The 22,336-nt window shown below is 44.5% G+C and overlaps 1 protein-coding gene across 1 annotated transcript in view; it reads left to right on the top strand.

Annotated features, from left to right (window-relative positions):
- MAPK1 (mitogen-activated protein kinase 1) overlaps positions 1–18,408 on the top strand; it is a 100,930-nt gene extending 82,522 nt beyond the window's left edge. Inside the window, exons 7-9 of the mRNA XM_066365456.1 lie at positions 4,582–4,691; positions 7,983–8,108; positions 16,747–18,408. Coding sequence (XP_066221553.1) covers positions 4,582–4,691; positions 7,983–8,099 — 227 coding nt within the window. The 3' untranslated portion in view covers positions 8,100–8,108; positions 16,747–18,408. The remainder of the gene's footprint in view (positions 1–4,581; positions 4,692–7,982; positions 8,109–16,746) is intronic.
- The last annotated feature ends 3,928 nt before the right edge of the window (positions 18,409–22,336 follow it).

Here is a 22,336-nt window from a genome sequence, read left to right as displayed (position 1 = left end):
ATCAATGAACAACTTAAGTGCCACAAAAAAGAATTGATGCCTCTCATTTTTCTGCCTTCTGTCTGTCTCTATCTGTCCCTTTTCTCTGTTTCTCTTGCTAAAGAGAGAGAGACAGAGAGAGAGAAGGGGCTGACCAGGGATTTCCCAGAGCTGTTGGGGCCTTCATGAGATTTTTTTTTTTTTTTTTCTGAAGCTGGAAATGGGGAGAGACAGTCAGACAGACTCCCACATGCGCCCGACCAGGATCCACCCGGCACGCCCACCAGGGGCCACGCTCTGCCCACCAGGGGGCGATGCTCTGCCCCTCCGGGGGGTCGCTCTGCCACGACCAGAGCCACTCTAGCACCTGGGGCAGAGACCAAGGAGCCATCCCCAGCGCCCAGACCATCTTTGCTCCAATGGAGCCTTGGCTGCGGGAGGGGAAGAGAGAGACAGAGAGGAAGGGGGGGGGGGTGGAGAAGCAAATGGGCGCTTCTCCTATGTGCCCTGGCCAGGAATCAAACCTGGATCCCCCGCATGCCAGGCCGACGCTCTACCGCTGAGCCAACCGGCCAGGGCGAGATTTTTTGTTTTTTAAGAAAAAATTTTTTTACATTTTTCTGCCACAACATTTCTCAGTAGCACACTGCTTACACCTCTGAGGTCCCAAGGTCCTTTCTGGGTATCCGTGAGGATAAAACTACTTTTATATTAACACTGAAGTATTTTTTACCCTTAACTGTGCTGCCATCTGCACTCTTGGTGCAGAAGCAGTGGTAAGACTGCCAGCACCCCAACACAGGACAAGGTGGTGGCAGTGCTGTGCCTCCACAGCTAGAAACCAATGCCAACTGTGGTAAGAATGTCCTTGTTGAAGCAGTAGTAAATACTCACTTTATTAAACCCCATCCTTCATATGTGTCTCTTTAATGCACTGTGTGACAAAATGGGAAGTACATAGAGCATATGTCTGCCATATAGGAAAGCTGTAGTTTTCTCAAGGAAAATCGTTGTGCAATTTGAATTCTGAGCTGAATTAGCTGCTTTTTGAAATTGATCCGCAATTTTAATAGTAGAGTTCGGAAAGTTGTGGTGGCACAGTTTGCATAGCAAAGTCTTTTTTGGGGGGGGCCTCATTCAGGTTGAGGGTGGAAGTGACCAATTGTAACCTTGATCCAGGATCAGTTCTGGATAGGTGAGATGGACCCTTAAGCAGTGCTATGGCGAGCCAGTCAGATGACCCACCACAGGTTCAGGGCTAGGAGGGGAAGAAAAACACCTGATGGGCCAGGAGGGTGGGATTCTGTGGCTAAGCACCCACTGAAGAGAGGATGTTGTTTCTAGGAGGGCACCAGGGAGAGTCAAGAGATCATGATTAGCTTCAGAGGGACTTCAGTCTTTTGGGAGAAATAAAACCTATATCTAAGGAAGCATATACACTGGCAGCATGATTCATGCCTTATAATTGGTGCCAGTAGATTGCTGTGCGGTGTGGGAGGAAGGAGGCTGGGCACTCGTAACTGCAAGATTGGTACCTGCCAGCTGCTGGTTCCCATTTCTTTCCTTTTCCCCTTCTTTAGTTGTAAGTAATGCAGAAATAGCACTTCCATGAAAGGAGGCTAGAGATCCAGTTAGTTTTCAGGTATTAAAAATAGAAGTTATCTTCCTTTGAAATTGTTACCTGGAAGACTAAGGGCCTAGAATTTTTTAACTTGAAGAAACTAACAGATCTATTTTAGAAATGCTTAAACTGCAAAGGATCTATCTAGGTGCCTTAAAGTGGAAAAGTACCCTACCTCCCAACTATTTAGAAAAATAATGCTGTTAGAATCGGACTATGGCTGGGCCCACCTGGACTTTTCCTGACACAGATGGTGCTTAGTTGGGCAAAAGGACAAATGACATACTTTCAGAACAGTTCTAAGGGAAATGTCTATGAGCTCTTTTGGGAGAAAGGGTGGCTGGGATCAGGAAATGAGATAGGTTTTATTACCTGTGTTACCAGATAAAACTAAACCTTACTCAGCAAGGGGTGTGTCATGTGTTCACACATCTGCCTGGTATTCCATGGGACTCAGATTTGAGCAGGGAGTACCTAAGTGCTTGACCATCGTGCTGTGCTGTCCTGACCCTTGAGAGTGCCTCCTCTGAAACCGAACCCAGTTGTGAGCCTGAGACCTTGTGTCACAGCTGCAGGGAACACCTCTCCCCCTGCCCAGACAGTGTTTCAGTCAAAGCCCAAAATGTCTAAATTTCTAAAATCCTCCTTTGCTCTGAAAGTCTTATAACCTATAGAGCAAATGTCATTCCCTAATTTGCTAAGGTTACACTTGTGTGTGTTAAAAAAAATTACTGATAGAGACAAAAATTCTTTAAATGTGCTTTAAAAATTTTTTTTACACTTTATAGACAGGAAAAAAATTGGGGCATGTGGTTTACCACATTTATTATCTTATAATTGTCTTGAAAACCAAGATGGGTGGCATGCAACAAAGGAAGTCACAAGTTGGAGTCAGAGATGAGCGGGCAAAAGCATGCACACACTTCTAGTACCTCAGGCTATCAAGTGTCTTCTCAGCCCTCTGCCTGCTCTCTAGAGCTTGGCTTCCTGGTTCATAAGCAGTCACTTCAGAAAGTGGACTAGCTTCTTGCTTTCAAGGATTGAAAATATTTTTAAGTCAGCTCTGTCACATTTCCCTTAACCCTTGTCCCAGCCACAGTTATTCATGCCCTTTGGTTATCCTCATGGGTTGAAGTGGTCCCGGATACTAGGTATGGAGTCCATTAGTATAAACTGTTCATAGCCATCCCCTCACTTTTAGCCCCCAACTCATTCCTGTTGATCCCACACTTGCTTCCTACTGCTGCACTGTTGACATGAAGGAAATGTTAAACTGCTTTCCTTTACCATTCTACTCTTAGAGCTTAATGACATGTGCTAATTTGTATGTGGATGAGGTTGATAACAATAAATTATCACTGCTTTATTAAGTAGATGCCACTATTTCTTTGGTGTTTTTTTGTTTTTATCACTATGTTCTCTAAAAATACTTTTTCAAAAAGAAATGAGGAAGGAAAAAAGAGGGAAAAAATATGTTCTTTTGCAAACTTGCAACAGGTATTCAGACTTGATCCTTGAAGCTCTTGGATTTCTAAGGTTGCCTCAGGGTTGTGGGCTAGGACTTAAGAGAGGCTTGGGTCACTTTATATCTACTCCCTGTCTTAAGACTCCTATTCCAGTATTAAAGAAAAGACCTGCCACTTAAATTGAAAACCACTGGTCTGAGCATCACTAAATAAAGAGACATTTTTTTTTTGTTTTTTTTTGTATTTTTTTTTCTGAAGCTGGAAACGGGGAGAGACAGACAGACTCCCACATGCGCCCGACCGGGATCCACCCGGCACACCCACCAGGGGCTACGCTCTGCCCACCAGGGGGCGATGCTCTGCCCCTCCGGGCGTCGCTCTGCCGCGACCAGAGCCACTCTAGCGCCTGGGGCAGAGCCATCCCCAGCGCCCGGGCCATCTTTGCTCCAATGGAGCCCCGGCTGCGGGAGGGGAAGAGAGAGACAGAGAGGAAGGGGGGGGGGTGGAGAAGCAAATGGGCGCTTCTCCTATGTGCCCTGGCCGGGAATCGAACCCAGGTCCCCCGCACGCCAGGCTGACGCTCCACCGCTGAGCCAACCAGCCAGGGCCTAAAGAGACATTTTTAAAAGAAACCCCCCTTTGCTCCTTTTTTACCAGAACAAAAATGTCTTTCCTAATACGTGTTTGTCATTAAAATCTCCTGATGCTAAACTAAACACAGGAAATGTTCTGTCACATTTCCCTTAACCCTTGTCCCAGCCACAGTTATTCATGCCCTTTGGTTATCCTCATGGGTTGAAGTGGTCCCTGGATACTAGGTATGGAATTCATTAGTATAAACTGTTCATAGCCATCCCCTCACTTTTAGCCCCCAACTCATTCCTGTTGATCCCACACTTGCTTCCTACTGCTGCACTCTTGACATGAAGGAAATGTTAAGCTGCTGACTATGGTCTGGTTAAGAGAATACTTCTAGTTTGGGGCCTTGGGAAAAGATGCCAAGCTGCAGAGTAGATCAAGTACCTGTCCTTCACACGTGACTCAGCCAGGACTTCGAAGGAGAAGTCTGAAACCACATAGGAGGACGTGACCATTGCTTTCTGTAACCTTGGAGGTCTTCTCTGTATTTTGAAAGATAAATTGACTGTTGCAGAAATCACTTTGGAGTTGACTTAAGAGAAGTGCGTACATAAAACTATTGCTTTTGATACCTACTTTTCCTAACGTTTTAGGAAAAGTTCGGGATAGTAGGCAGACTTGGGTTTGAATGCTGGTTTCCACTTCCAGCCTTTGTCTGATCACACCATTTTCTGAATCAGGGTTTGCTGTTGTCAGATGGTCACACTCCGAGGAAGCTCAGAGATATATATATATAATAGACACCCAGTGTGCTGACTCTTTTCCCCAAAGCACTGCTTAGCTCAGTTGTGTCTGGGTCACTTTATAGGAAACAGAAAGTATTTCAAGTGATTATTTCTTTGGCTTCTCACCAATGCAAAATCTTTCTCTTTGTAGCTCTGGATTTACTGGACAAAATGTTGACCTTCAACCCTCACAAGAGGATTGAAGTAGAACAGGCACTGGCCCACCCGTATCTGGAGCAGTATTATGACCCAAGTGATGAGGTAAGAGCCTGTGCTCCTGGCTGCTTCTGCAGGGATAAATATGTGAGCCAGCAGCAGACCCAAGCAGTAGGAACCCCAGTGTCATGCTGAGAGATTATCCTGATAGGTACATGATGCCACATACCTGGTCCTCCCACTACACCCACATCCTGAACCTAGAGGCCTACTTCTGACAGCACAGCTTGATACCCCTCTTCTATCCTCCTTTTATCTTAGGAACTTCTAGGCCCGGCAGGAGGGGTGAGGCTGGGGAAATGGATAGAGGAGGGGAACCACAGATAACGAAAGGGGTCCAGCCTGACCAGAAGTGGTGCAATGGGTAGAGTGTTGGTCCAGGACGCTGAGGTCCCAGGTTCAGAACCCTGAGGTTTCCAGCTTAAGGAAGGATTATCAACATGATCCCAAAGTCGCTGGTTTGAAGCCCAAGTTCACTGGCTTGAGCAAGGGGTCACTGGCTCGGCTAGAGCCCCCCAGTCAAGGTACATATGAGAAAGCAATCAATGAACAACTAAAGTGATGCAACTATGAGTTGGTGCTTTTCACCCCTCTCCCTTCCTGCTTCTCTCTCTCTCTCTCTAGTTCTCTCAAAAATAAAAAGGAAAAGAAAGAGGTCCAGGACTGGAGACCATTGTCTATGGCAGGAAGAGACACCTAAACTAAATTGCCAACCCTGAGAGTAGAGAAGAGGTTGACTGCCTGCTTAGGGAGGGGTGTCGCAGAGTAAGGAGGCGGGGAGGTCAGCCTGGACATTTCCTACTGTAGCTTGGTGACTTCGTGTCTGGTGTACCTCTGAAGATGGGGGCACAGAAGCCTGTTGTGGTGAGAAATGATGAGTCTAGAGATCCATGTGGCAGGTCTCCAGAGCATTCTGGACATCCACCTAAAGCTAGCAAAGAAAAATGCAATATGAACCAAAGTCAGGATCTTTTTAGTTGGGGCTCATATGTGTTATATTAGAAAACATGCCTTCACATTCCTGGGGTGTTTTTTGTTTTTGTTTTTTGTTTTTAGAGAGGAAGGAAGAGAGATGAGAAGCATCAACTTGTGGTTGCAGCACTTCAGTTGTTCATTGATTGCTTCTTAGATGTGCCTTGAGGGGGGGGGGGCAACAGCCAAGCCAGTGACCCCTTGCTCAAGCCAGCAACCATGAGGTCATGTGCATGATCCCACACTCAAGCCGGCAACCCTGCTCTTGAGCTTGATGAGCCTGCACTCAAGCTGGTGACCTCAGGGTTTTGAATCTGGGACTTCAGCATCCCAGGTCGATACTCTGTTCACATCCCAGGTCGATATTCTGTTCACTACACCACCACCAGTCAGGTCATATTCCTGTTTTAAAAAGAGGGAAAGTCAAAGGGAGTGTATTAAACTTAAAGGGGAAAATGGAAAAGGACAGGAAAAACTAAAAACTGAGAAAGAACAAATTTTAAAAAGGAAGTATTTATTAATTAGCTTCCCCTTCCACCTTTCTCCCCTCCTCCAGAAACAAGACATTGGTTTTTAACCATTGTGCCAGAAATTTTGTCCTAGTCCACGAAAGAGTAAACCACCCTGATGCTGTTTGAAGATTATAGAGGCAATGGGTCTCTAATCTTCATATAACGTCAAGATGGTTACCTCTTGCAGACTGGCACAAAATTTCTGGTGGATTGGCACTGGTCCACAGACTGGCGGTTGAAAACCACTGCAAGAAGGCATCTTGCAAAGTTACCTACAGCATAGTAAATAACAGGGGACTAGGTAAGAGTATACCTTTAGTCCCTGTGCTCTAATCACAAGCTGAGGTGCTACCCCATACCCAATAGAGGGTTGATTGAATTAGAAGGATGGCATAGGTAGGACACCTAGTGTGATCCCACATAGGCCCACCCTTCAGGGAGGGCTAGCTGTTTGTTTTTCTCTCATAGACACAAATCCTTTTCCCCCTTTCAAAAGGCCTACTCTTAGTACAGAGTTTGGGATCCATGTCTCCTTTCCCTAAAGATCTGGTGTGAAGAATACGTGAATAACTACCAGGCATCCAGTGACTGATAACTGGTATCATCATTAGGTTCTATAGCATTAGTTGGGGGTACTTAAAAATCAAAATATAAGTAATATTAATTAATTTTATTTCTGTCATTCCAATTTTGGTATATGTGCTGCCGAAGCAAGCACAATTTCATTTTTGTCATTGACTGTGTATGAGGGTGCTTTGACGTGAATAGTTTATGTCTATACTTAAATAGCCTTCTGGTTATTTATAGTGAGTGCTAAAAGAAAACTTAAAACTTACAGGAAAAACACAAGAAAGACACAAAGTATTGTAGTCTTGTTGCAGTTATTCAAAATTTGGAGTATTTCCTGCCCATTTTTACATTTCTGTATCTAAATTTTAAAAATAAACAAGAGTTTATTCTGTTTAGCACAAACATGAGCACTTTCACATAATACTAATCTTTCTTGCAGTTGCATTTTTACTTTTTTTTTTCATTTTTCATTTTTCTGAAGCTGGAAACAGGGAGAGACAGTCAGACAGACTCCCGCATGCGCCCCGACCGGGATCCACCCGGCACGCCCACCATGGGGCGAAGCTCTGCCCACCAGGGGGCGATGCTCTGCCCATCCTGGGCGTCACCATGTTGCGACCAGAGCCACTCTAGCGCCTGAGACAGAGGCCACAGAGCCATCCCCAGCGCCCGGGCCATGTTTGCTCCAATGGAGCCTTGGCTGCGGGAGGGGAAGAGAGAGACAGAGAGGAAAGCGCGGCGGAGGGGTGGAGAAGCAAATGGGCGCTTCTCCTGTGTGCCCTGGCCGGGAATCGAACCCGGGTCCTCCGCACGCTAGGCCGACGCTCTACCGCTAAGCCAACCGGCCAGGGCTGCAGTTGCATTTTTAACATCTCCGTAATACTTCATATAAAGATACTACAATGTATTTAATCAAATGCATCTGTTTGAGTATCTTAAGGTTTGAGTTTATAAACTATACCATTACGACCATCCATACAACCAATTTGTGTGATTTTTAACTTTCAGTGCCTTAAAACATTTGAAAATTTTCCGGGGGATAAGTTCAGATGAATACTTGAAATGAATTCAGTAGCTCCCAGTCCGTTATTAAGTCCTCAGAGGAAGAGTGCTTTCAGGCATGCAAGGCCCAAGTACATGCATACTTACTGTAGCTCTCGGTCTTCAGCAGACATCAGCCTTGCATAAATTTCAGAGATTAAGCCATAGTCATTTTAAAAATCAATAAACAATTTCCTTAACCATAACTCCTATTTCTACTAAATGTTTTTTTCTTTTAAAGCCCATCGCTGAAGCACCATTCAAGTTTGACATGGAATTGGATGACCTGCCTAAGGAAAAGCTCAAAGAACTCATTTTTGAAGAGACTGCTAGATTCCAGCCAGGATACAGATCTTAAATTTGTCAGGTACCTGGAGCTTTGACCTAGTGAGAGAGAAAGAATATAAATTAAAAAGTATTTCAAAGAAAAAGGATTTCTGTGGGCCTGCATGGAGGCTTCATGAGCTTAGATTGTAAGGTGTGATGGACAGTATAGTGATATTGGTAGATTTTTAAGAAACAAGTGTTCAAAAAAAAGGAAATGTAAATCTTGATTTTTAGAGAATTTATGGAAGAGGAGAGAGAACAGGGCTTGCGTTAGAACTCTGTAGAAGTGAACGTGAGCCTAACCTGTGGTGGTGCAGTAGATAAGATGTAGACCTGGAATGCTGAGGTCGTCTGTTTGAGACCACAGGCTTGCCCCGTCGAGGCACATGCAAGAAGCAACTGTGAGTTGATGCTTCCCTTCCTCCTTCCCCCGCCTTTCTCTCTTTCTCTTCTCTCTAAAATCAATAAATAAAATCTCTTTTAAAAAGAAGGAAGTGAATGTGAAATAAAGAATCACACGAAGTGTTGAAGTATTTGCTGGAAACATGCTCCAGACAGGCTGGCATGGAGGGGCTGGAGGGCCCTTTGGTGGCAGTGGTGTCTGTCTTGTGTAGAGTACAGACCAGTGACCCTGGGGGTACTATGCTTGTATTAGAATAGGAAGCCACCTTAGTGGCGTTATGAAAGAGTGCATTCTGCAGTGGTGCACATACCTAGATGATTATTGGGCAGCATCCAGGCTCGAAAGCAAACCCTGCTTAACATATTTCGGATAGAGGGAGTGTGATTGATGGGTCTAAGGTGCTAGAAGGGCTGCAGAGCGAAAAGAAGAAGGTGACGTGATCTACAGATTGGTAACTGCAGGAAGCTGTCCTCAGTCTTCAGCAAAAGGAGCAAAAGGTAAAATGGTGTTAGCCAGGTTCTTTGATCATTGCACTAGGGAGGGTGCTAGGCCCCTCCTATAACTGAAGCCATTAGCACATCACCATCACTGAAGAGGCGTCAGGAGCCTGCATTATCACTGATGTCAGCAATTTTTAGGGCCTGAAACCACAATCACCAACCAGTGCTTCTAAAACCCAGGAGCCTCTCCTCTTCCTGAAAAGCCCGTGTGTCATTAGAAGCAGAAAAGGGAAGGAAACGTGGCTTTTCCTTTCATTGCCTGCATTGACAGAATCTCCTCAGAAGCCACTCGCCATGGAAGTCTAGCAGTGCAGTTAAGAGTTTCCACCCCTGTCATTAAGGACAAAGGACAAGGGAAGGGTAGAAAGCCAAGAACAGACATGGCCAGCTCAGTCTCTGAGAACCAGGTGGATGGAGTAAGAGGTCTGGAAACAGGTAGGAGATGGATTCCACTAGTTTGGGGGATGGAAAATGGTACTTTAAGAAGTCTGAACCCAAAGGAGGAAGAGTTGAAGGAGAAGCCTCGGTGGGGGATGAGCTCAAAACACACCACAGGGGGGAAAAGAAACAGACCAAAGGACTATAGGCTTGTACTAGGGCTATATGGTCAGAAGCAGTGAATTCAGAGGATAGGAAGGGCAAAGTCTGAAAGACTCCAGATTTTCTAAGCCTAGCAACAGGGTTCGGGGAGAATGATAGCACTGTTAAGCCCCTTCTTAGCCTGTTGTGAACAGTGACTACACCCTAAAAAACACTCAAAGCAAGTGAATTGTTGAGAAAACCCATGCTTACCTAAGGACATTAGGTAGGTGTGCTCTGATAAACCAGCCCTTAGGAAGAGTGAATGAGGAGGAGGAAGAGGTTAGCAGGGGGCTGAAGAGAACAGAGTATAGTGAAAGTTGAATTCATTTATCTTTTCACAATTCAGGTGTGACAGTCTATTGAAGTATTTGTTGCGTACAGTGATCTACACTGTCATTAGCTGATAAAAAATCAGTCCCCAGGACCCAACCATGTTCGCATCTTAACTGGTGTATCTGTGGAGATTTTTCCTAGCCCCTCTGCTTGATGCTTACAGTAGGAGGAATAGTCTGTCTCTCAGTTTCCCAAGAGCCATCTCTTCCCTCCACGTATCTGCACAAGGTCTGATTGCCTGCACCTGGATTGGCTGCCACTAGGTTCTATAAATAAAGTTTTATCTGGCTCTTGATGGAGCAGATTTACCAACCCCTGGCCTAGAAGATTGAGCTGAGCAATGTCTGTTGCTTTTCTTCCTTCACAATCACCTTTAACAGGTCATTATACTGAAGCTAGCTGGTGGCTTCTATTTTTCCCCATCTTCTTGTTTTAGTGCACACATACAGTAGCTTACTTTGAGCCGGGCTGTTGCTAGACAACCAGGTGAGCAGAACAAACTACCTCAAAGGATCACATGGTCTAGTAGGCAAAGAATAGGAAACAAAATAGTAATTCAGAGGATTGTTGCTAACACATTAAAGAAAATCAGACAATAACAGGAAAAGCTATAACTTTAGTAGCTGAATCTCCTAAGCATTCTCAAATTCCATAGTTGCTGTAACAGGCGGCTCAGGAAGACCATGACAAGACTTCTCTTCTACCTCAATTTTAGCTGAGTGGCAGACCAAGCACCTGGAGAGAACTAGGAGCAGCCACACTGTCCCACATTCCTTAGCCCCCAAGCCCAAAGTACAGGACCACCTGCCATAGTCTCTTCACACCACTGCCTTTTTAGAACTTTAGCTACTTGCTCCCCTGTAATAGAACTAACCATTCCCTCTGAGAACCAGGGGCATACATCTTTCTTTTTTTTTTTTTGTATTTTTCTGAAGTTGGAAATGGGAGGCAGTCAGACAGACTCCCACATGCGCCTGACCGGGATCCACCCGGCATGCCCACCAGGGGGCGATGCTCTTTTGCAACCAGGGCCATTCTAGCACCTGAGGCAGAGGCCATAGAGCCATCCTCAGCGCCCGGACCAACTTAGTTCCAATGGAGCCTTGGCTGCAGGAGGGGAAGAGAGAGATAGAGAGAAAGGAGAGGGGGAGGGGTAGAGAAGCAGATGGGCGATTCTCCTGTGTTCCCTGGCCAGGAATCGAACCCGGGACTCCTGCACACCAGGCCGATACATCTTGAATATATTGTAGAAAGCATTCTAGCTGCACAACTCTTCTTACAAAAAGGACCCCTACTTTTGACCCTAATTGTCCCATAATTTATTACTCCTGACTGTACTCTCCCCAAAAGCTTTCTTTACTCACTGTGCACACTTGGGGAGTTCTATCACCTGCCTTTAGTTTAGTTTTCTCATACTTGTCTCCCTGTTCGAGTGCCACTTGCCACGAACCAGCACAGCTAGTAATTCCAGGTCCTGCCTGACCAGGCAGTGGCACAGTGGATAGAGCAGTGGTCCCCAAACTGCAGCCCCCTGAGGCCATTTATCCGGTCCCACCGCACTTCCGGAAGGGGCATCTTTCATTGATGGTCAGTGAGAGGAGCACAGGATGCGGATGTGGCGCAAAGTGCTGCGTCACTCACATACAATACTACTACCGGTGACGTGGGACACACGTGTCACAGCTCCAGAAGCACATCATATCACTTGTTACGGCTAGCAGTGACAAATATGGAACCGGACATTGACCATCTCATTAGCCAAAAGCAGGCCCACAGTTCCCATTGAAATACTGGTCAATTTATTGATTTAAATTTATTTGTTCTTTATTTTAAATATTATATTTGTTCCCGTTTTGTTTTTTTACTTTAAAATGAGATATGTGCAGTGTGCATAGGGATTTGTTCATAGTTTTTTTTATAGTCCTGCCTCCAACGGTCTGAGGTACAGTTAACTGGCCCCCTGTGTAAAAAGTTTGGGGACCCCTGGGATAGAGAGTCAGACCAGGATGCAGAGGACCCAGGTTCGAGACCCCAGGATCGCCAGCTTGAGTGCGGGCTCATCTGGTTTGAGCAAAGCTCACCAGCTTGGACCCAAGGTCGCTGGCTTGAGCAAGGGGTTCCTCAGTCTGCTGAAGGCCCACGGTCAAGGCACATGAGAAGGCAATCAATGAACAACTAAGATGTTGCAATGAAAAACTAATGATTGATGGTTCTCATCTCTCTTCATTCCTGTCTGTCTGTTTCTATCTATCCCTCTCTCTGTCTCTGTTATAAATAAAAAAAAAAAAAATCCTGGTCCTGAGGGAGAATTGTGCAGAATTAAGAAAATAGACTCGGCCCTGGCCGGTTGGCTCAGCGGTAGAGCGTCGGCCTGGCGTGCGGGGGACCCAGGTTCGATTCCCGGCCAGGGCACATAGGAGAAGCGCCCATTTGCTTCTCCACCCCCCCTTCCTCTCTGTCTCCCCTCCCCCCCAGCCAAGGCTCCATTGGAGCAAAGATGGCCGGGCGCTGGGGATGGCTCCTTGGCCTCTGCCCCAGGTGCTAGAGTGGCTCTGGTCACGGCAGAGCGACGCCCCCTGGTGGGCGTGCCGGGTGGATTCCGGTCAGGCGCATGCGGGGAGTCTGTCTGACTGTCTCTCCCCGTTTCCAGCTTCAGAAAAATGCAGGAAAAAAAAAAAAAAAGAAAATAGACTCACAGAGAAAAGAGGATGGGATCGGGAGGCCTCTGCAATGCTGATGGCAAGATCAGAGAGAGCCAAATTCCCGATTTCCTCGGGGCCCCCTTTGCAGAGTGTGCCTGAGAAGCAGAATTAACATCCTTTTACTATATTCTTCTAACTGCCTGAAGCAGCTTGAGACAAATTCTTGAAATGACTTATTAGGGCCCTGCTTAATTTTGCTCAGTTCCTTTGTTTTACCTATCTGAGTATAGCCTTACACATAAACAAGACAATTTACGCACAAAAACACAAGTATAACATAACTTTGATTAATCCTAATACTTGAATTGCTATTTGGCTCCTAACTCTGAACATACCTCACAATGCACTAACCAAATTAGTAAGTCTTAAGGATCTTCATTCTATTCTATTTAAATTTAAATGAGCACTCTAGCACCTGGGGCAGAGGCCAAGGAGCCATCCCCAGCACCCGGGCCATCTTTGCTCCAATGGAGCCTTGGCTGGGGGGGAGGGGAGACAGAGAGGAAGGGGGGATGGAGAAGCAAATGGGCGCTTCTCCTATGTGCCCTGGCCGGGAATCAAACCTGGGTCCCCCGCACGCCAGGCCGACGCTCCTTACAAGTTCTAAAATCATTTTATTTTTTCAATATTAGAGCCGGCATGTTTCTAGTGTAAAAGAGCATCTGGGTTTGACAAAGTTATCAGTTTGTCATCATTTGTTTAATCACCATTGAGTACTTCCTGGTGCCAGGGTAGAGGGAAACAAAGAGGAGTAACACCCAGGATTTGCTTTCCTGCAGCTTGGTGGCTGGACTTGGGAGACAGCAGGAGCTGGTGCAGTATCGTGGGTGGGTATGAGTCGCAAAGATTGAGGGCTGAAATCACAGTGCTGTGGAGAGGGTACTCTGCAGGTAGAGGAGGAACATGGCAATGTGGAGCCAGGAGACAGGCCCATGTGGAAGCCCCACAAGAGCCACGCTATGAAGAGGCTGAAGCCCAGGCTTCCAAGGAGCCTGCCTCCTCCTTAAAGGTAGTTTCAAGTCCTGAAGCATTGGGGCAGGTGACTCAGACAGTAAGGATATTGGGGAATGACAGAGAGCAGGAATCCATGTGACAGCTGGACAGGCTGCTGGAGGGGAAAGTGTGGTGCTGTGGGCACAGGGAACAAGATGAAGGCAAGGGTGCTCCTGGGCTGCAGGATGTGGCTGCTGGCTAAGCTGCCTCCTGAAATTTCAGTTAGCAGACAAGGACCAAGGCCCCTCCCAGAGTCCACTCCAATTATGAGTCCAGGACTTGGGCTTGTTACCAGTGGGGAAGAGTGGCAAAGGTAATCACAGTTGCTCTGTGTTTAGGTCACTTCCTCCAGAGTCACAGAAGACATAGTACATGCTTATAGCCTGATTTTTTTTCCAGGTTTTTTTGTTTGTTAGATAGACTTCTGCATGCACCTCAACCAGAATCCACCCAGGAAACCCCCCCCATCTTGGGCCGATGCTCAAAATAACCAAGCTATTTTTAGTGCCTGATGTGCTGGAACCAATTGAGCCACTGTCTGTGGAAGAGGAAGGAGGGAGAGAAGATGGAGGGGCAGAGAAGCAGATGGTCACTTCTATTGTGTGTCCTGACCAGAAATCAAACCTTGGACATTCATATGCTGGGCCAACACTCCACTGAACCAACCAGCCAGGGCATTTTTTTCCAGTATTTTTTAAAATGACAATTTTGAGCTATTCACAAAAGTCAAGGGCATTACTGTAGACACCATATTTCTACCACTGAGATTCCTTGATTAATATTTTACTATACTTTCTCACATAGGTATTCATCTGTTCCTCCATATATTCATCAATCCATCTTTTTTTTTCCATGCATTTCAAAGGAAGCTTCCAAAATCTCCACTGACTTATAGTCAGTAGGCTTGACTACAGTTAAAAATGGCTTAGCTTTAGATGGAGGTTATTTCCCATATCTAAGCTTGTCTCCTTGTCACACAGTTGAACCATAACACCTACCCTTCTTTTCCTGACTCTTGAGTGATAGACAAAAGCCATCCATCTGAAAGTGCTTTGTGAAATATCAAAGTGACATTCTTTTACATCATCATACTAGCAAACCTTCCACACCAGTAAGGGTCTCCAAGGAGATGATCTCTTGTTTGCATTTCCACAAACTTGGTTACCCTTCTGGCCATCTTAACCATGCTTCCTCATCAGAGCCAAGAACACAGAATGGGATTTGAGTGGCAAAACAAAAAGCTAGGGGTGAAGTTAATGCTTTACACACAGTGGATGCCTTAGGCAGTGGTTCTCAAAAGTGTGGCCTATCTTTGCTCAGCAAACTGTATTTTAACAAGCTTTCAAGGAGATTCTGACATTTAAGGTTGAGCACTACTAGCTTATAAATGGTTAGAGTAGATTTTACTTGGAATATAATTTCCCCAAGTAAAATAGAGACATTAGAATAATGAAGGGGGAAATGTGTTTCTTTTACTTCTATAATATGACACTCCTGGTGGACCTCTTGTAGGTAGCCCATTTGCAAACACCTGTATAGCCAGCTGAACTGTGTCTCGAACAGAAAATGAGTGAAAGCTGTCAGCAAGTTACCACCTGCTGCTTTTCAGGGTGCTATTTGGAGGTCAGATCACCTCTGACCTGGATGATCAGAACCCTCTCCTGCCTGTGGGAGCCATGCTACAGTTCCCTGCCTTTCTAGAATCTTGGCCTACCATTGTCACTCTTTCAACCAGCACTTTGTTTTGTTATTCTTTTCTATCACAGTCAGAGAAAACTTGAGCATTAATAACAACACGTGCCCTAGCCAGTTAGCTTATTTGGTTAGAGCATCATCCTGATACTTTAGGGTTGCGGGTTTGATGCCTGGTCAGGTCACATAAAAGAATCAACTGATGAGTGCATAACTAAGTGGAACAACAAATCAGTGTCTCACTCTCATTCTTAATAAATAAAAAAATAACATGCTTTGCATTGCCTGTGTAGTTGATTTTGTCCTACCTGGTCATCTAGAAAGAAAGAGACTTACTAAAGAATAGGAGGAAGGAGAATTTTTTTGCTTTGTATTATTTTACAAAGACCTTCAGACTGGTTTTGACCATTATTGTGTTGGGTATTGTGTGGTTAATAAAAGGCATCTTGGGAATACTGAAGCCTGTCAGCCTGTGAGCATGTGTGTATGTGTCCTACCAGTGTTAAGGAAACATCCTCTAGAAATGTCTGAGGAGAGCCTAACCGGTGGTGGGGTTGCGCAGTGGATAGTGTCGACATGGGACGCTGAGGTCCCTGACTTGAAACTTGAGGTCACCAGCTGGAGCCCCCTTGGTCAAGGCACGAATGAGAAGCAGTCACTGAGCAACTAAGGTGCCGCAACTATGAGTTGATACTTCTCATCTCTCTCCCTTCCTCTCTCAAAGAAAGAAAGAAAAAAATGTCTGAGGAGAGGTGTCTCCAAAGTAAAGTCAGCCCCACCCCTTTATAACTGCCCAAGTGATGCCAAAGTGAGATGACCTTTTTGCAGTTTTTTGTTCTGTTTTGTTTTGTTTTTTAGATTTTATTTATTGTTTTTACAGTGTGTGGGGGGGTGAGGAATGAGAAGTATCAAATCACAGTTGTTTCACTTTAGTTACTCATTGACTGTTTGTCATGTGTGCCTTGACTGTGCAAGCCCAGGGTTTTTACAGAGACAGAGAGTCAGAGAGAGGAATAGGGACAGAAACGGAGAGAAATGAGAAGCATTAATCATCAGTTTTTCGTTGTAACACCTTAGTTGTTCATTGATTGCTTTTTCATATGTGCCTTAACAGCAGGCCTTCAGCAGACAGAGTAACCCCTTGCTCGAGCCAGCAACCTTGGGTCCAAGCTGGTGAGCTTTTTGCTCAAACCAGTTGAGCCTGCGCTCAAGCTGGCGACCTCGGGGTCTTGAACCTGGGTCCTTCCATATCCCAGTCCAACGCTCTATCTACTGCGCCACCGCCTGGTCAGGCCCTTTTTGCAGTTTTTTTCCTTTACTTTTTCACTTTCCATTTTTCATGATACTGCTGTTGGTGATGTTTTAATATGGTTCATTCTTTTCACTTCAACAATTTCCTAATGCTGCTGCTGATGTTTTAATGTGATTCGTTCTTAACTCATAGGTTTGTTTGTTTGTTTGTTTTTTCTATAGGACAAGGGCTCAGAGGACTGGATGTGCTCAGACACCGGTGTTCTTCTTCCCAGTTCTTGACCCTGGTCCTGTCTCCAGCCCATCTCGGCTTATCCACCTTGACTCCTTTGTGCCATTCAGAGGAGCGGTTTCTGGTAGTTGTGGCTTTTATGCTTTCAAATAATTCCTCCAGTCCAGAGAACTGTTTCTGGCACCCTTGTGTGTGTCACCCCCCGGTGACCTGTCGCAGTATGTACTTTCGGTGCACCTACTGCTTACCGTTGCTTTAGTCACTAATCACTTTCTGGTTTGAAAGATGCAGTGGTTCCTCCCTCTCCTGAGTCCTTCCTTACATGATGCCCTGCTGACCCATGCAGTCACACCAGAGATAGTTTTTTCCAAGTTGGCTCTCGTCACTGGCATCTCACTTTATGATAGGGAAGGCTACTACCTAGGGCACTTTAAGTCAGTGACAGCCTTTTATTTGCACTTCACTTTTTCATCGTGATTGTTTCCCCAGAGCAGGAACTCATGGAAACACCTGGGATGACGTTGCAGCCTGCAGCTCGTGCTCCCATCCCGGGAATCTGGGGGAGCCCTTGTCAGCATCTTTTCTCATATCGTGTTAGTCACTAACAGTCAAGGTATGTGCTGTTCGCCCAGCTTTCAGAAAACTCAGTCATTTTTCTAAATAAAAGAAGTACTGCATTCAGCAATCTCACTCTGTAGATTTACTTTAGTTACTGGTACCATTTATAGAAATATAACACTTGCCAAAATGTGTTATATGTAGAACAGAGTGTTTGCAAGACTTATGCAAAAAGCTTTAAAGTGGCAGCTTCACTGGGGTTTAGTGAGAGATGTACAAAGGTCGCAGCAAGGTGTTGAGGAAAGTATCTGGGGACTAACCAGCAGGCTGCCTGATGTCACTGGGCGGAGCTTCGCCCCTGGATTACGCTTAACCCAAGCTACTTCACTTGGTGTGCCACATTCAATGTAACTGCACTCAATGCCTGAGGATTTACCAGAGGGAAACACTGCGTCTTTAAATGAGAAAGTGTAAAATTCTTTTTCTCCTACAGCATGTCAGCATCTCAAGTTCATTTTCAACCTATGATATAACAGTTTGTAATAAAGCCTTCATGAGCTCATGACATGAAGCACTGTTCTGTCTTCAAGTACTCTCAAATGTTTCTGATACTGCTAAGACCTTCAGAAAAGCTAGCACTAAGTCATGTTTGGAGCTCAATCCCATATTTTCCTGATCTCTTTAAGTATTTGTTCCTGCCACTGATACTGTGGCAGTGACTCGGTGTTCTGTCCCTGTGCGGTGCCTCCTGACTCCCCCACTGCTCTCTTTGGTGAGAAATATGCCTTGTTCAATAATTACTGTACCCTCGCATGACTGTTACAGCTTTCTGTGCAGAGATGACTGTCCAAGTGCCACATGCCTATGATTGAAATGAAAATCTATTGTTACCTCTGAGTTGTGTTCCACGGAAAATGCTATTCAGCAGATCACTTAGGAATAATTCTATTTTTAGCTTTTCAGTTCTCAGCTGTTCTTTTATTCTTGTTTAATTTTTGACAGCAGTGGAGAATGGGTTATATAAAGACTGCCTGCTAATATGAACAGAAATGCACTTGTAATTCATGGAAATAAATGTACATCTTCTATCTTCATATTCATGTTAAGATTCAATGTTGATTTCCTCTGGATCAGTTTGTCCAAATGGATGGTCAGGGTCAGTTTGTGCTTAGAACAGAAATACTTACAGGCCTCATCTTCCCACTTGTGCACTGCCCCAACACTTTGGTTTATGTGAAATGATGTAGAAAGCATTCTTTTTTCCTTTTTCCATACACAGTAGAGAAATCAATTCTGACCTCAAATCATAGGTCTAAAATGTTATGTCAGACTCTGATGAAGAAGCCCAAATGTCTCAGGTTGGATTCTCTGGTTCTTTCTAAAGAGGGCTTGCCTGTATGCCCCAGAGCTGCTGCCAGGAACTGCTGAGCACTGGGCAGGGCTGCTCAGCATCCCTTGGCCCACCTACCCAGCCCAGGGTGCTGTACTCACACCTCACGGGCTAATGAAGGATGGCTAGTTCATCCTCAGAAACTGGAACCACATCTAGATTCTTGCCCTAAAATACATGATCTTTCCTTACATGCTCAGAGCTGCCGTGTCAAGGTCCACACAGCATTGACAGGATACAGACTTGACTGTTACTTGATACATTGATAAGTCAGTTTTCATTTTAAAAGGAGCATTGGCAGTTTTATTACTCTTTTATTCTTTGTACTTTTTAAGTGGAATGTTAGTATTATTGTGAGGTTAGGCTGCAGTCCTCTAAATAGAAAGCCATAGCCTTGGTTACTAATCCCTGGGGACTGAGCTCTTTTCCATCCTCCTTGCTGGTATTCTGGAGTCAGATTGGCATGAAACTGCTAACTGCATTCTAGAATCTCTGTAGCCATGTGTCGTGTGCTTTTTATTAACCATGCCAAACTTGGTTTAATAGGTCAGAAAACTGTCGTAACTAAGGTACCTGTGAAAAGTACTAGTTGTTATTGTGTGATAGACTCATCATTTGCATCTTCTTGCATCTCTTAAAATGCACAGACTAGGTCATAAATTTACATTGGTGATACTGAACACTTCCATTATTGGTATGCTCACATAAACTTTCAGACTAATGGCTTTTTTGGTGTCTAAAATGTAAGCAAAAAATTCCTGTTGAAACATTCCAACCCTTTAATTTAGTACGAAATAAAATACCTGACAGCCAGTAGGATGGATTTGTGAGAACTCATGACAACTCTGTTGACACAGGTATTCAGAGCTGATGGAGACACGCAGACCATTTTGATGCATGGGTTTAGGAATATCATTGTGTTGGTGTGTAGTACACAGTGCTTGGTGTGTTCCCAGTGATTCCTTCTGCTGCAGGCATAGGTGATGGGTGTGGAGGTACCTGTTAGCTTTCAGCAGCCACACGTGGTTCATCTGTGGTTGTCTCTAAGGAGTCACAGGTATACTGCCATGCTGTGTGCCACGTAATATTTGGACCATTCAGAGGAGACTGTTTTACCTTTATTTGCTTATATGTTAATACGGTTTTTAAATTGGTAACTTTTATATAGTATGGTAACAGTATGTTAATACACACATACATATGCACACATGCTTTGGGTCCTTCCATAATACTTTTATATTTGTAAATCAATGTTTTGGAGCAATCCCAAGTTTAAGGGAAATATTTTTGTAAATGTAGTGGTTTTGAAAATCTGAGCAATCCTTTTTGCTTTACATTTTTAAAGCATTTGTGCTTTAAAATTGTTATGCTGGTGTTTGAAATATGATACTCCCATAGTGCAGATGAGAAGCATGTAACAGTAGAGTAAACCTGTGGTTTCTCTTGCTGTCATCTAGCTCAGCAGGATGGGTCAGAAATGACCGAGAAGGTGAGGGAACCCTCTAGGGTCGCACCAGGTTTACCTGAAGCTTGTTGCCTTTTTTGTGCTGTTTATCCATGTAGAGCACTCAAGAAAGTTCCGAAACTGCTTTGTATCTGCTTTGTACTGTTGGTGCCTTCTTGGTATTGTACCCCAAAACTCTGCATAGATTATTTAGTATAATGGTAAGTTTTAAAAAAAAAGTTAAAGGAAGATTTTATTAAGAATCTGAATGTTTATTCATTATATTGTTACAATTAACATTTATTTGTGGTATCTGTGATTTGGTTAATCTGTATAAAAATTGTAAGTAGAAAGGTTTCTATTTCATCTTAATTCTTTTGATGTTGTAAACGTACTTTTTAAAAGATGGATTATTTGAATGTTATGGCACCTGACTTGTAAAAAAAAATTCTACAAAAAACATTAGAATCATTAAATTGTGTCCCTGTGTTACCAAAATAACATAGTACTGTGCATGTATAGTTTAATTGGAATTTTATGTGTGAAAATACAAACTCGTCCAGTCCCTTATTAGAACATTTCCCAAATGAGTATATCTTTCTAATTTGACTTTGCTTATAACAATTAGTGATAGAGCCCTAAGCTGCTGCTCTGGAGTTCATTGGCACTTTAGTGTTCCAGGGGGTTTTCCAGATGGTTCTTCAGACCACTGACTATGGGGGGTAAGAAGGCAGTGCTGGGAGTCCTTACACAGTACTCTTGTGCATCTATGCTCACCTTTCTGACCTTCAGCCACTCTACCACCAGGGCAAGTGTCATTGGCAGCCTCTTTTCAGACCAAGAAATCAGGACTTTATTAGGAACTCTTGGACATGTGGTTCTTGTGGATAATGGCATTGTGTGGTGAGATATTTACAAGACAAGAATATTGGAAATGTTTCTGGTGTAGTAGTATAGAAAGACCACAGGTTTTGGGCCCATGAAACAGTTCAAACCCTGCCCTCTGCTTATAACTGCAGCTGGCTCTAGGCCAGTCATTGTGCTGCTCTGCGCTTCAGCCCTCGACTGAGGATTATAAAAATGTGTTTCAACAGTCTAGGACAGGGGTCGGGAACCTATGGCTCGCGAACCAGATGTGGCTTTTTTGATGGCTACATTTGGCTCGCAGACAAATCTTTAATAATAAAAAAATAACATTAAAAATATAAAACATTCTCATGTATTACAATCCATTCATTTCCTACTGCTCATGTTCATGGTTGTGGGTGGCTGGAGCCAATCACAACTGTCCTCCGGTACAACACCAAATTTTTATTGGATAATGCGTAACATACACAGGTCATTGTGTGGCTCTCACAGAATTACATTTTAAAATATGTGGATTTCATGGCTCTCTCAGCCAAAAAGATTCCTGACCCCTGGTCTAGGACCTCAAAACATGTACTCGGTAAGTAGCAAATCTGAAATGCTCTTGTATTTCTTTAAATTTTGTTGTTAAGGTGGCACTGAAATGTCTGCTCATCAAACTAACTGCTTTCTGTTAATCTGAGAGAGGAATACCTGTCCACAACTTTTCTCCAGGAAAGTGTGCTGATTCCCCCCCCCCCCCAGCCTGGGAGTTTATGACGAGTATTTCAAATACTCATGGGAGGATGGCATTTGCTTTACCTTTGAGAGAGTAACACTATTTGTTGTCCAAATCTTATAGAAAGCAATTTAAATAATCATTTTTCACAGTAATCTAATATTCTTTCCACTTCACGACAAGCTACCTGCCTTAGCAGTAATGCAGCTATTCCAGTTGGTGATGTAGACCAGCATGCTGGGTGGCCCAGTTTGCTGTATTTAATCAGAACCAGTGTTCAGAGCTGAGTAGTGACTACAGAGTGGTCCTCTGAGGGGAGCAGAAACCAAACCCAGGTCATGGGGGTTACAGAGCAGGTAAGGGCACGGGGCAGACCTCCTGAAGCTCTGGAGTGTGGAGAGAGGAGACAGTGGGTGTGTCCACAGAGGAGCAGTGAAAGGATTGGTTTTCATAGGAGACAGGCTCAACTGAGTCTAAGTGAGGTCGGAGACTGAGAGGGGACAGTGGAGCTGGGCCTTGCAGGGCTGAGGGCAAGTAAAAGGTGGGTCGTGGGTCTCAGTGGACGTGGGATGTGGAGGCTCTTTCTGAATCTACACCAACAAG

Source organism: Saccopteryx leptura, chromosome 2 (genome assembly GCF_036850995.1).
Source record: "Saccopteryx leptura isolate mSacLep1 chromosome 2, mSacLep1_pri_phased_curated, whole genome shotgun sequence".
Classification (NCBI taxonomy): domain Eukaryota; kingdom Metazoa; phylum Chordata; class Mammalia; order Chiroptera; family Emballonuridae; genus Saccopteryx; species Saccopteryx leptura.
This window is presented reverse-complemented; position numbering and strand designations above follow the sequence as displayed.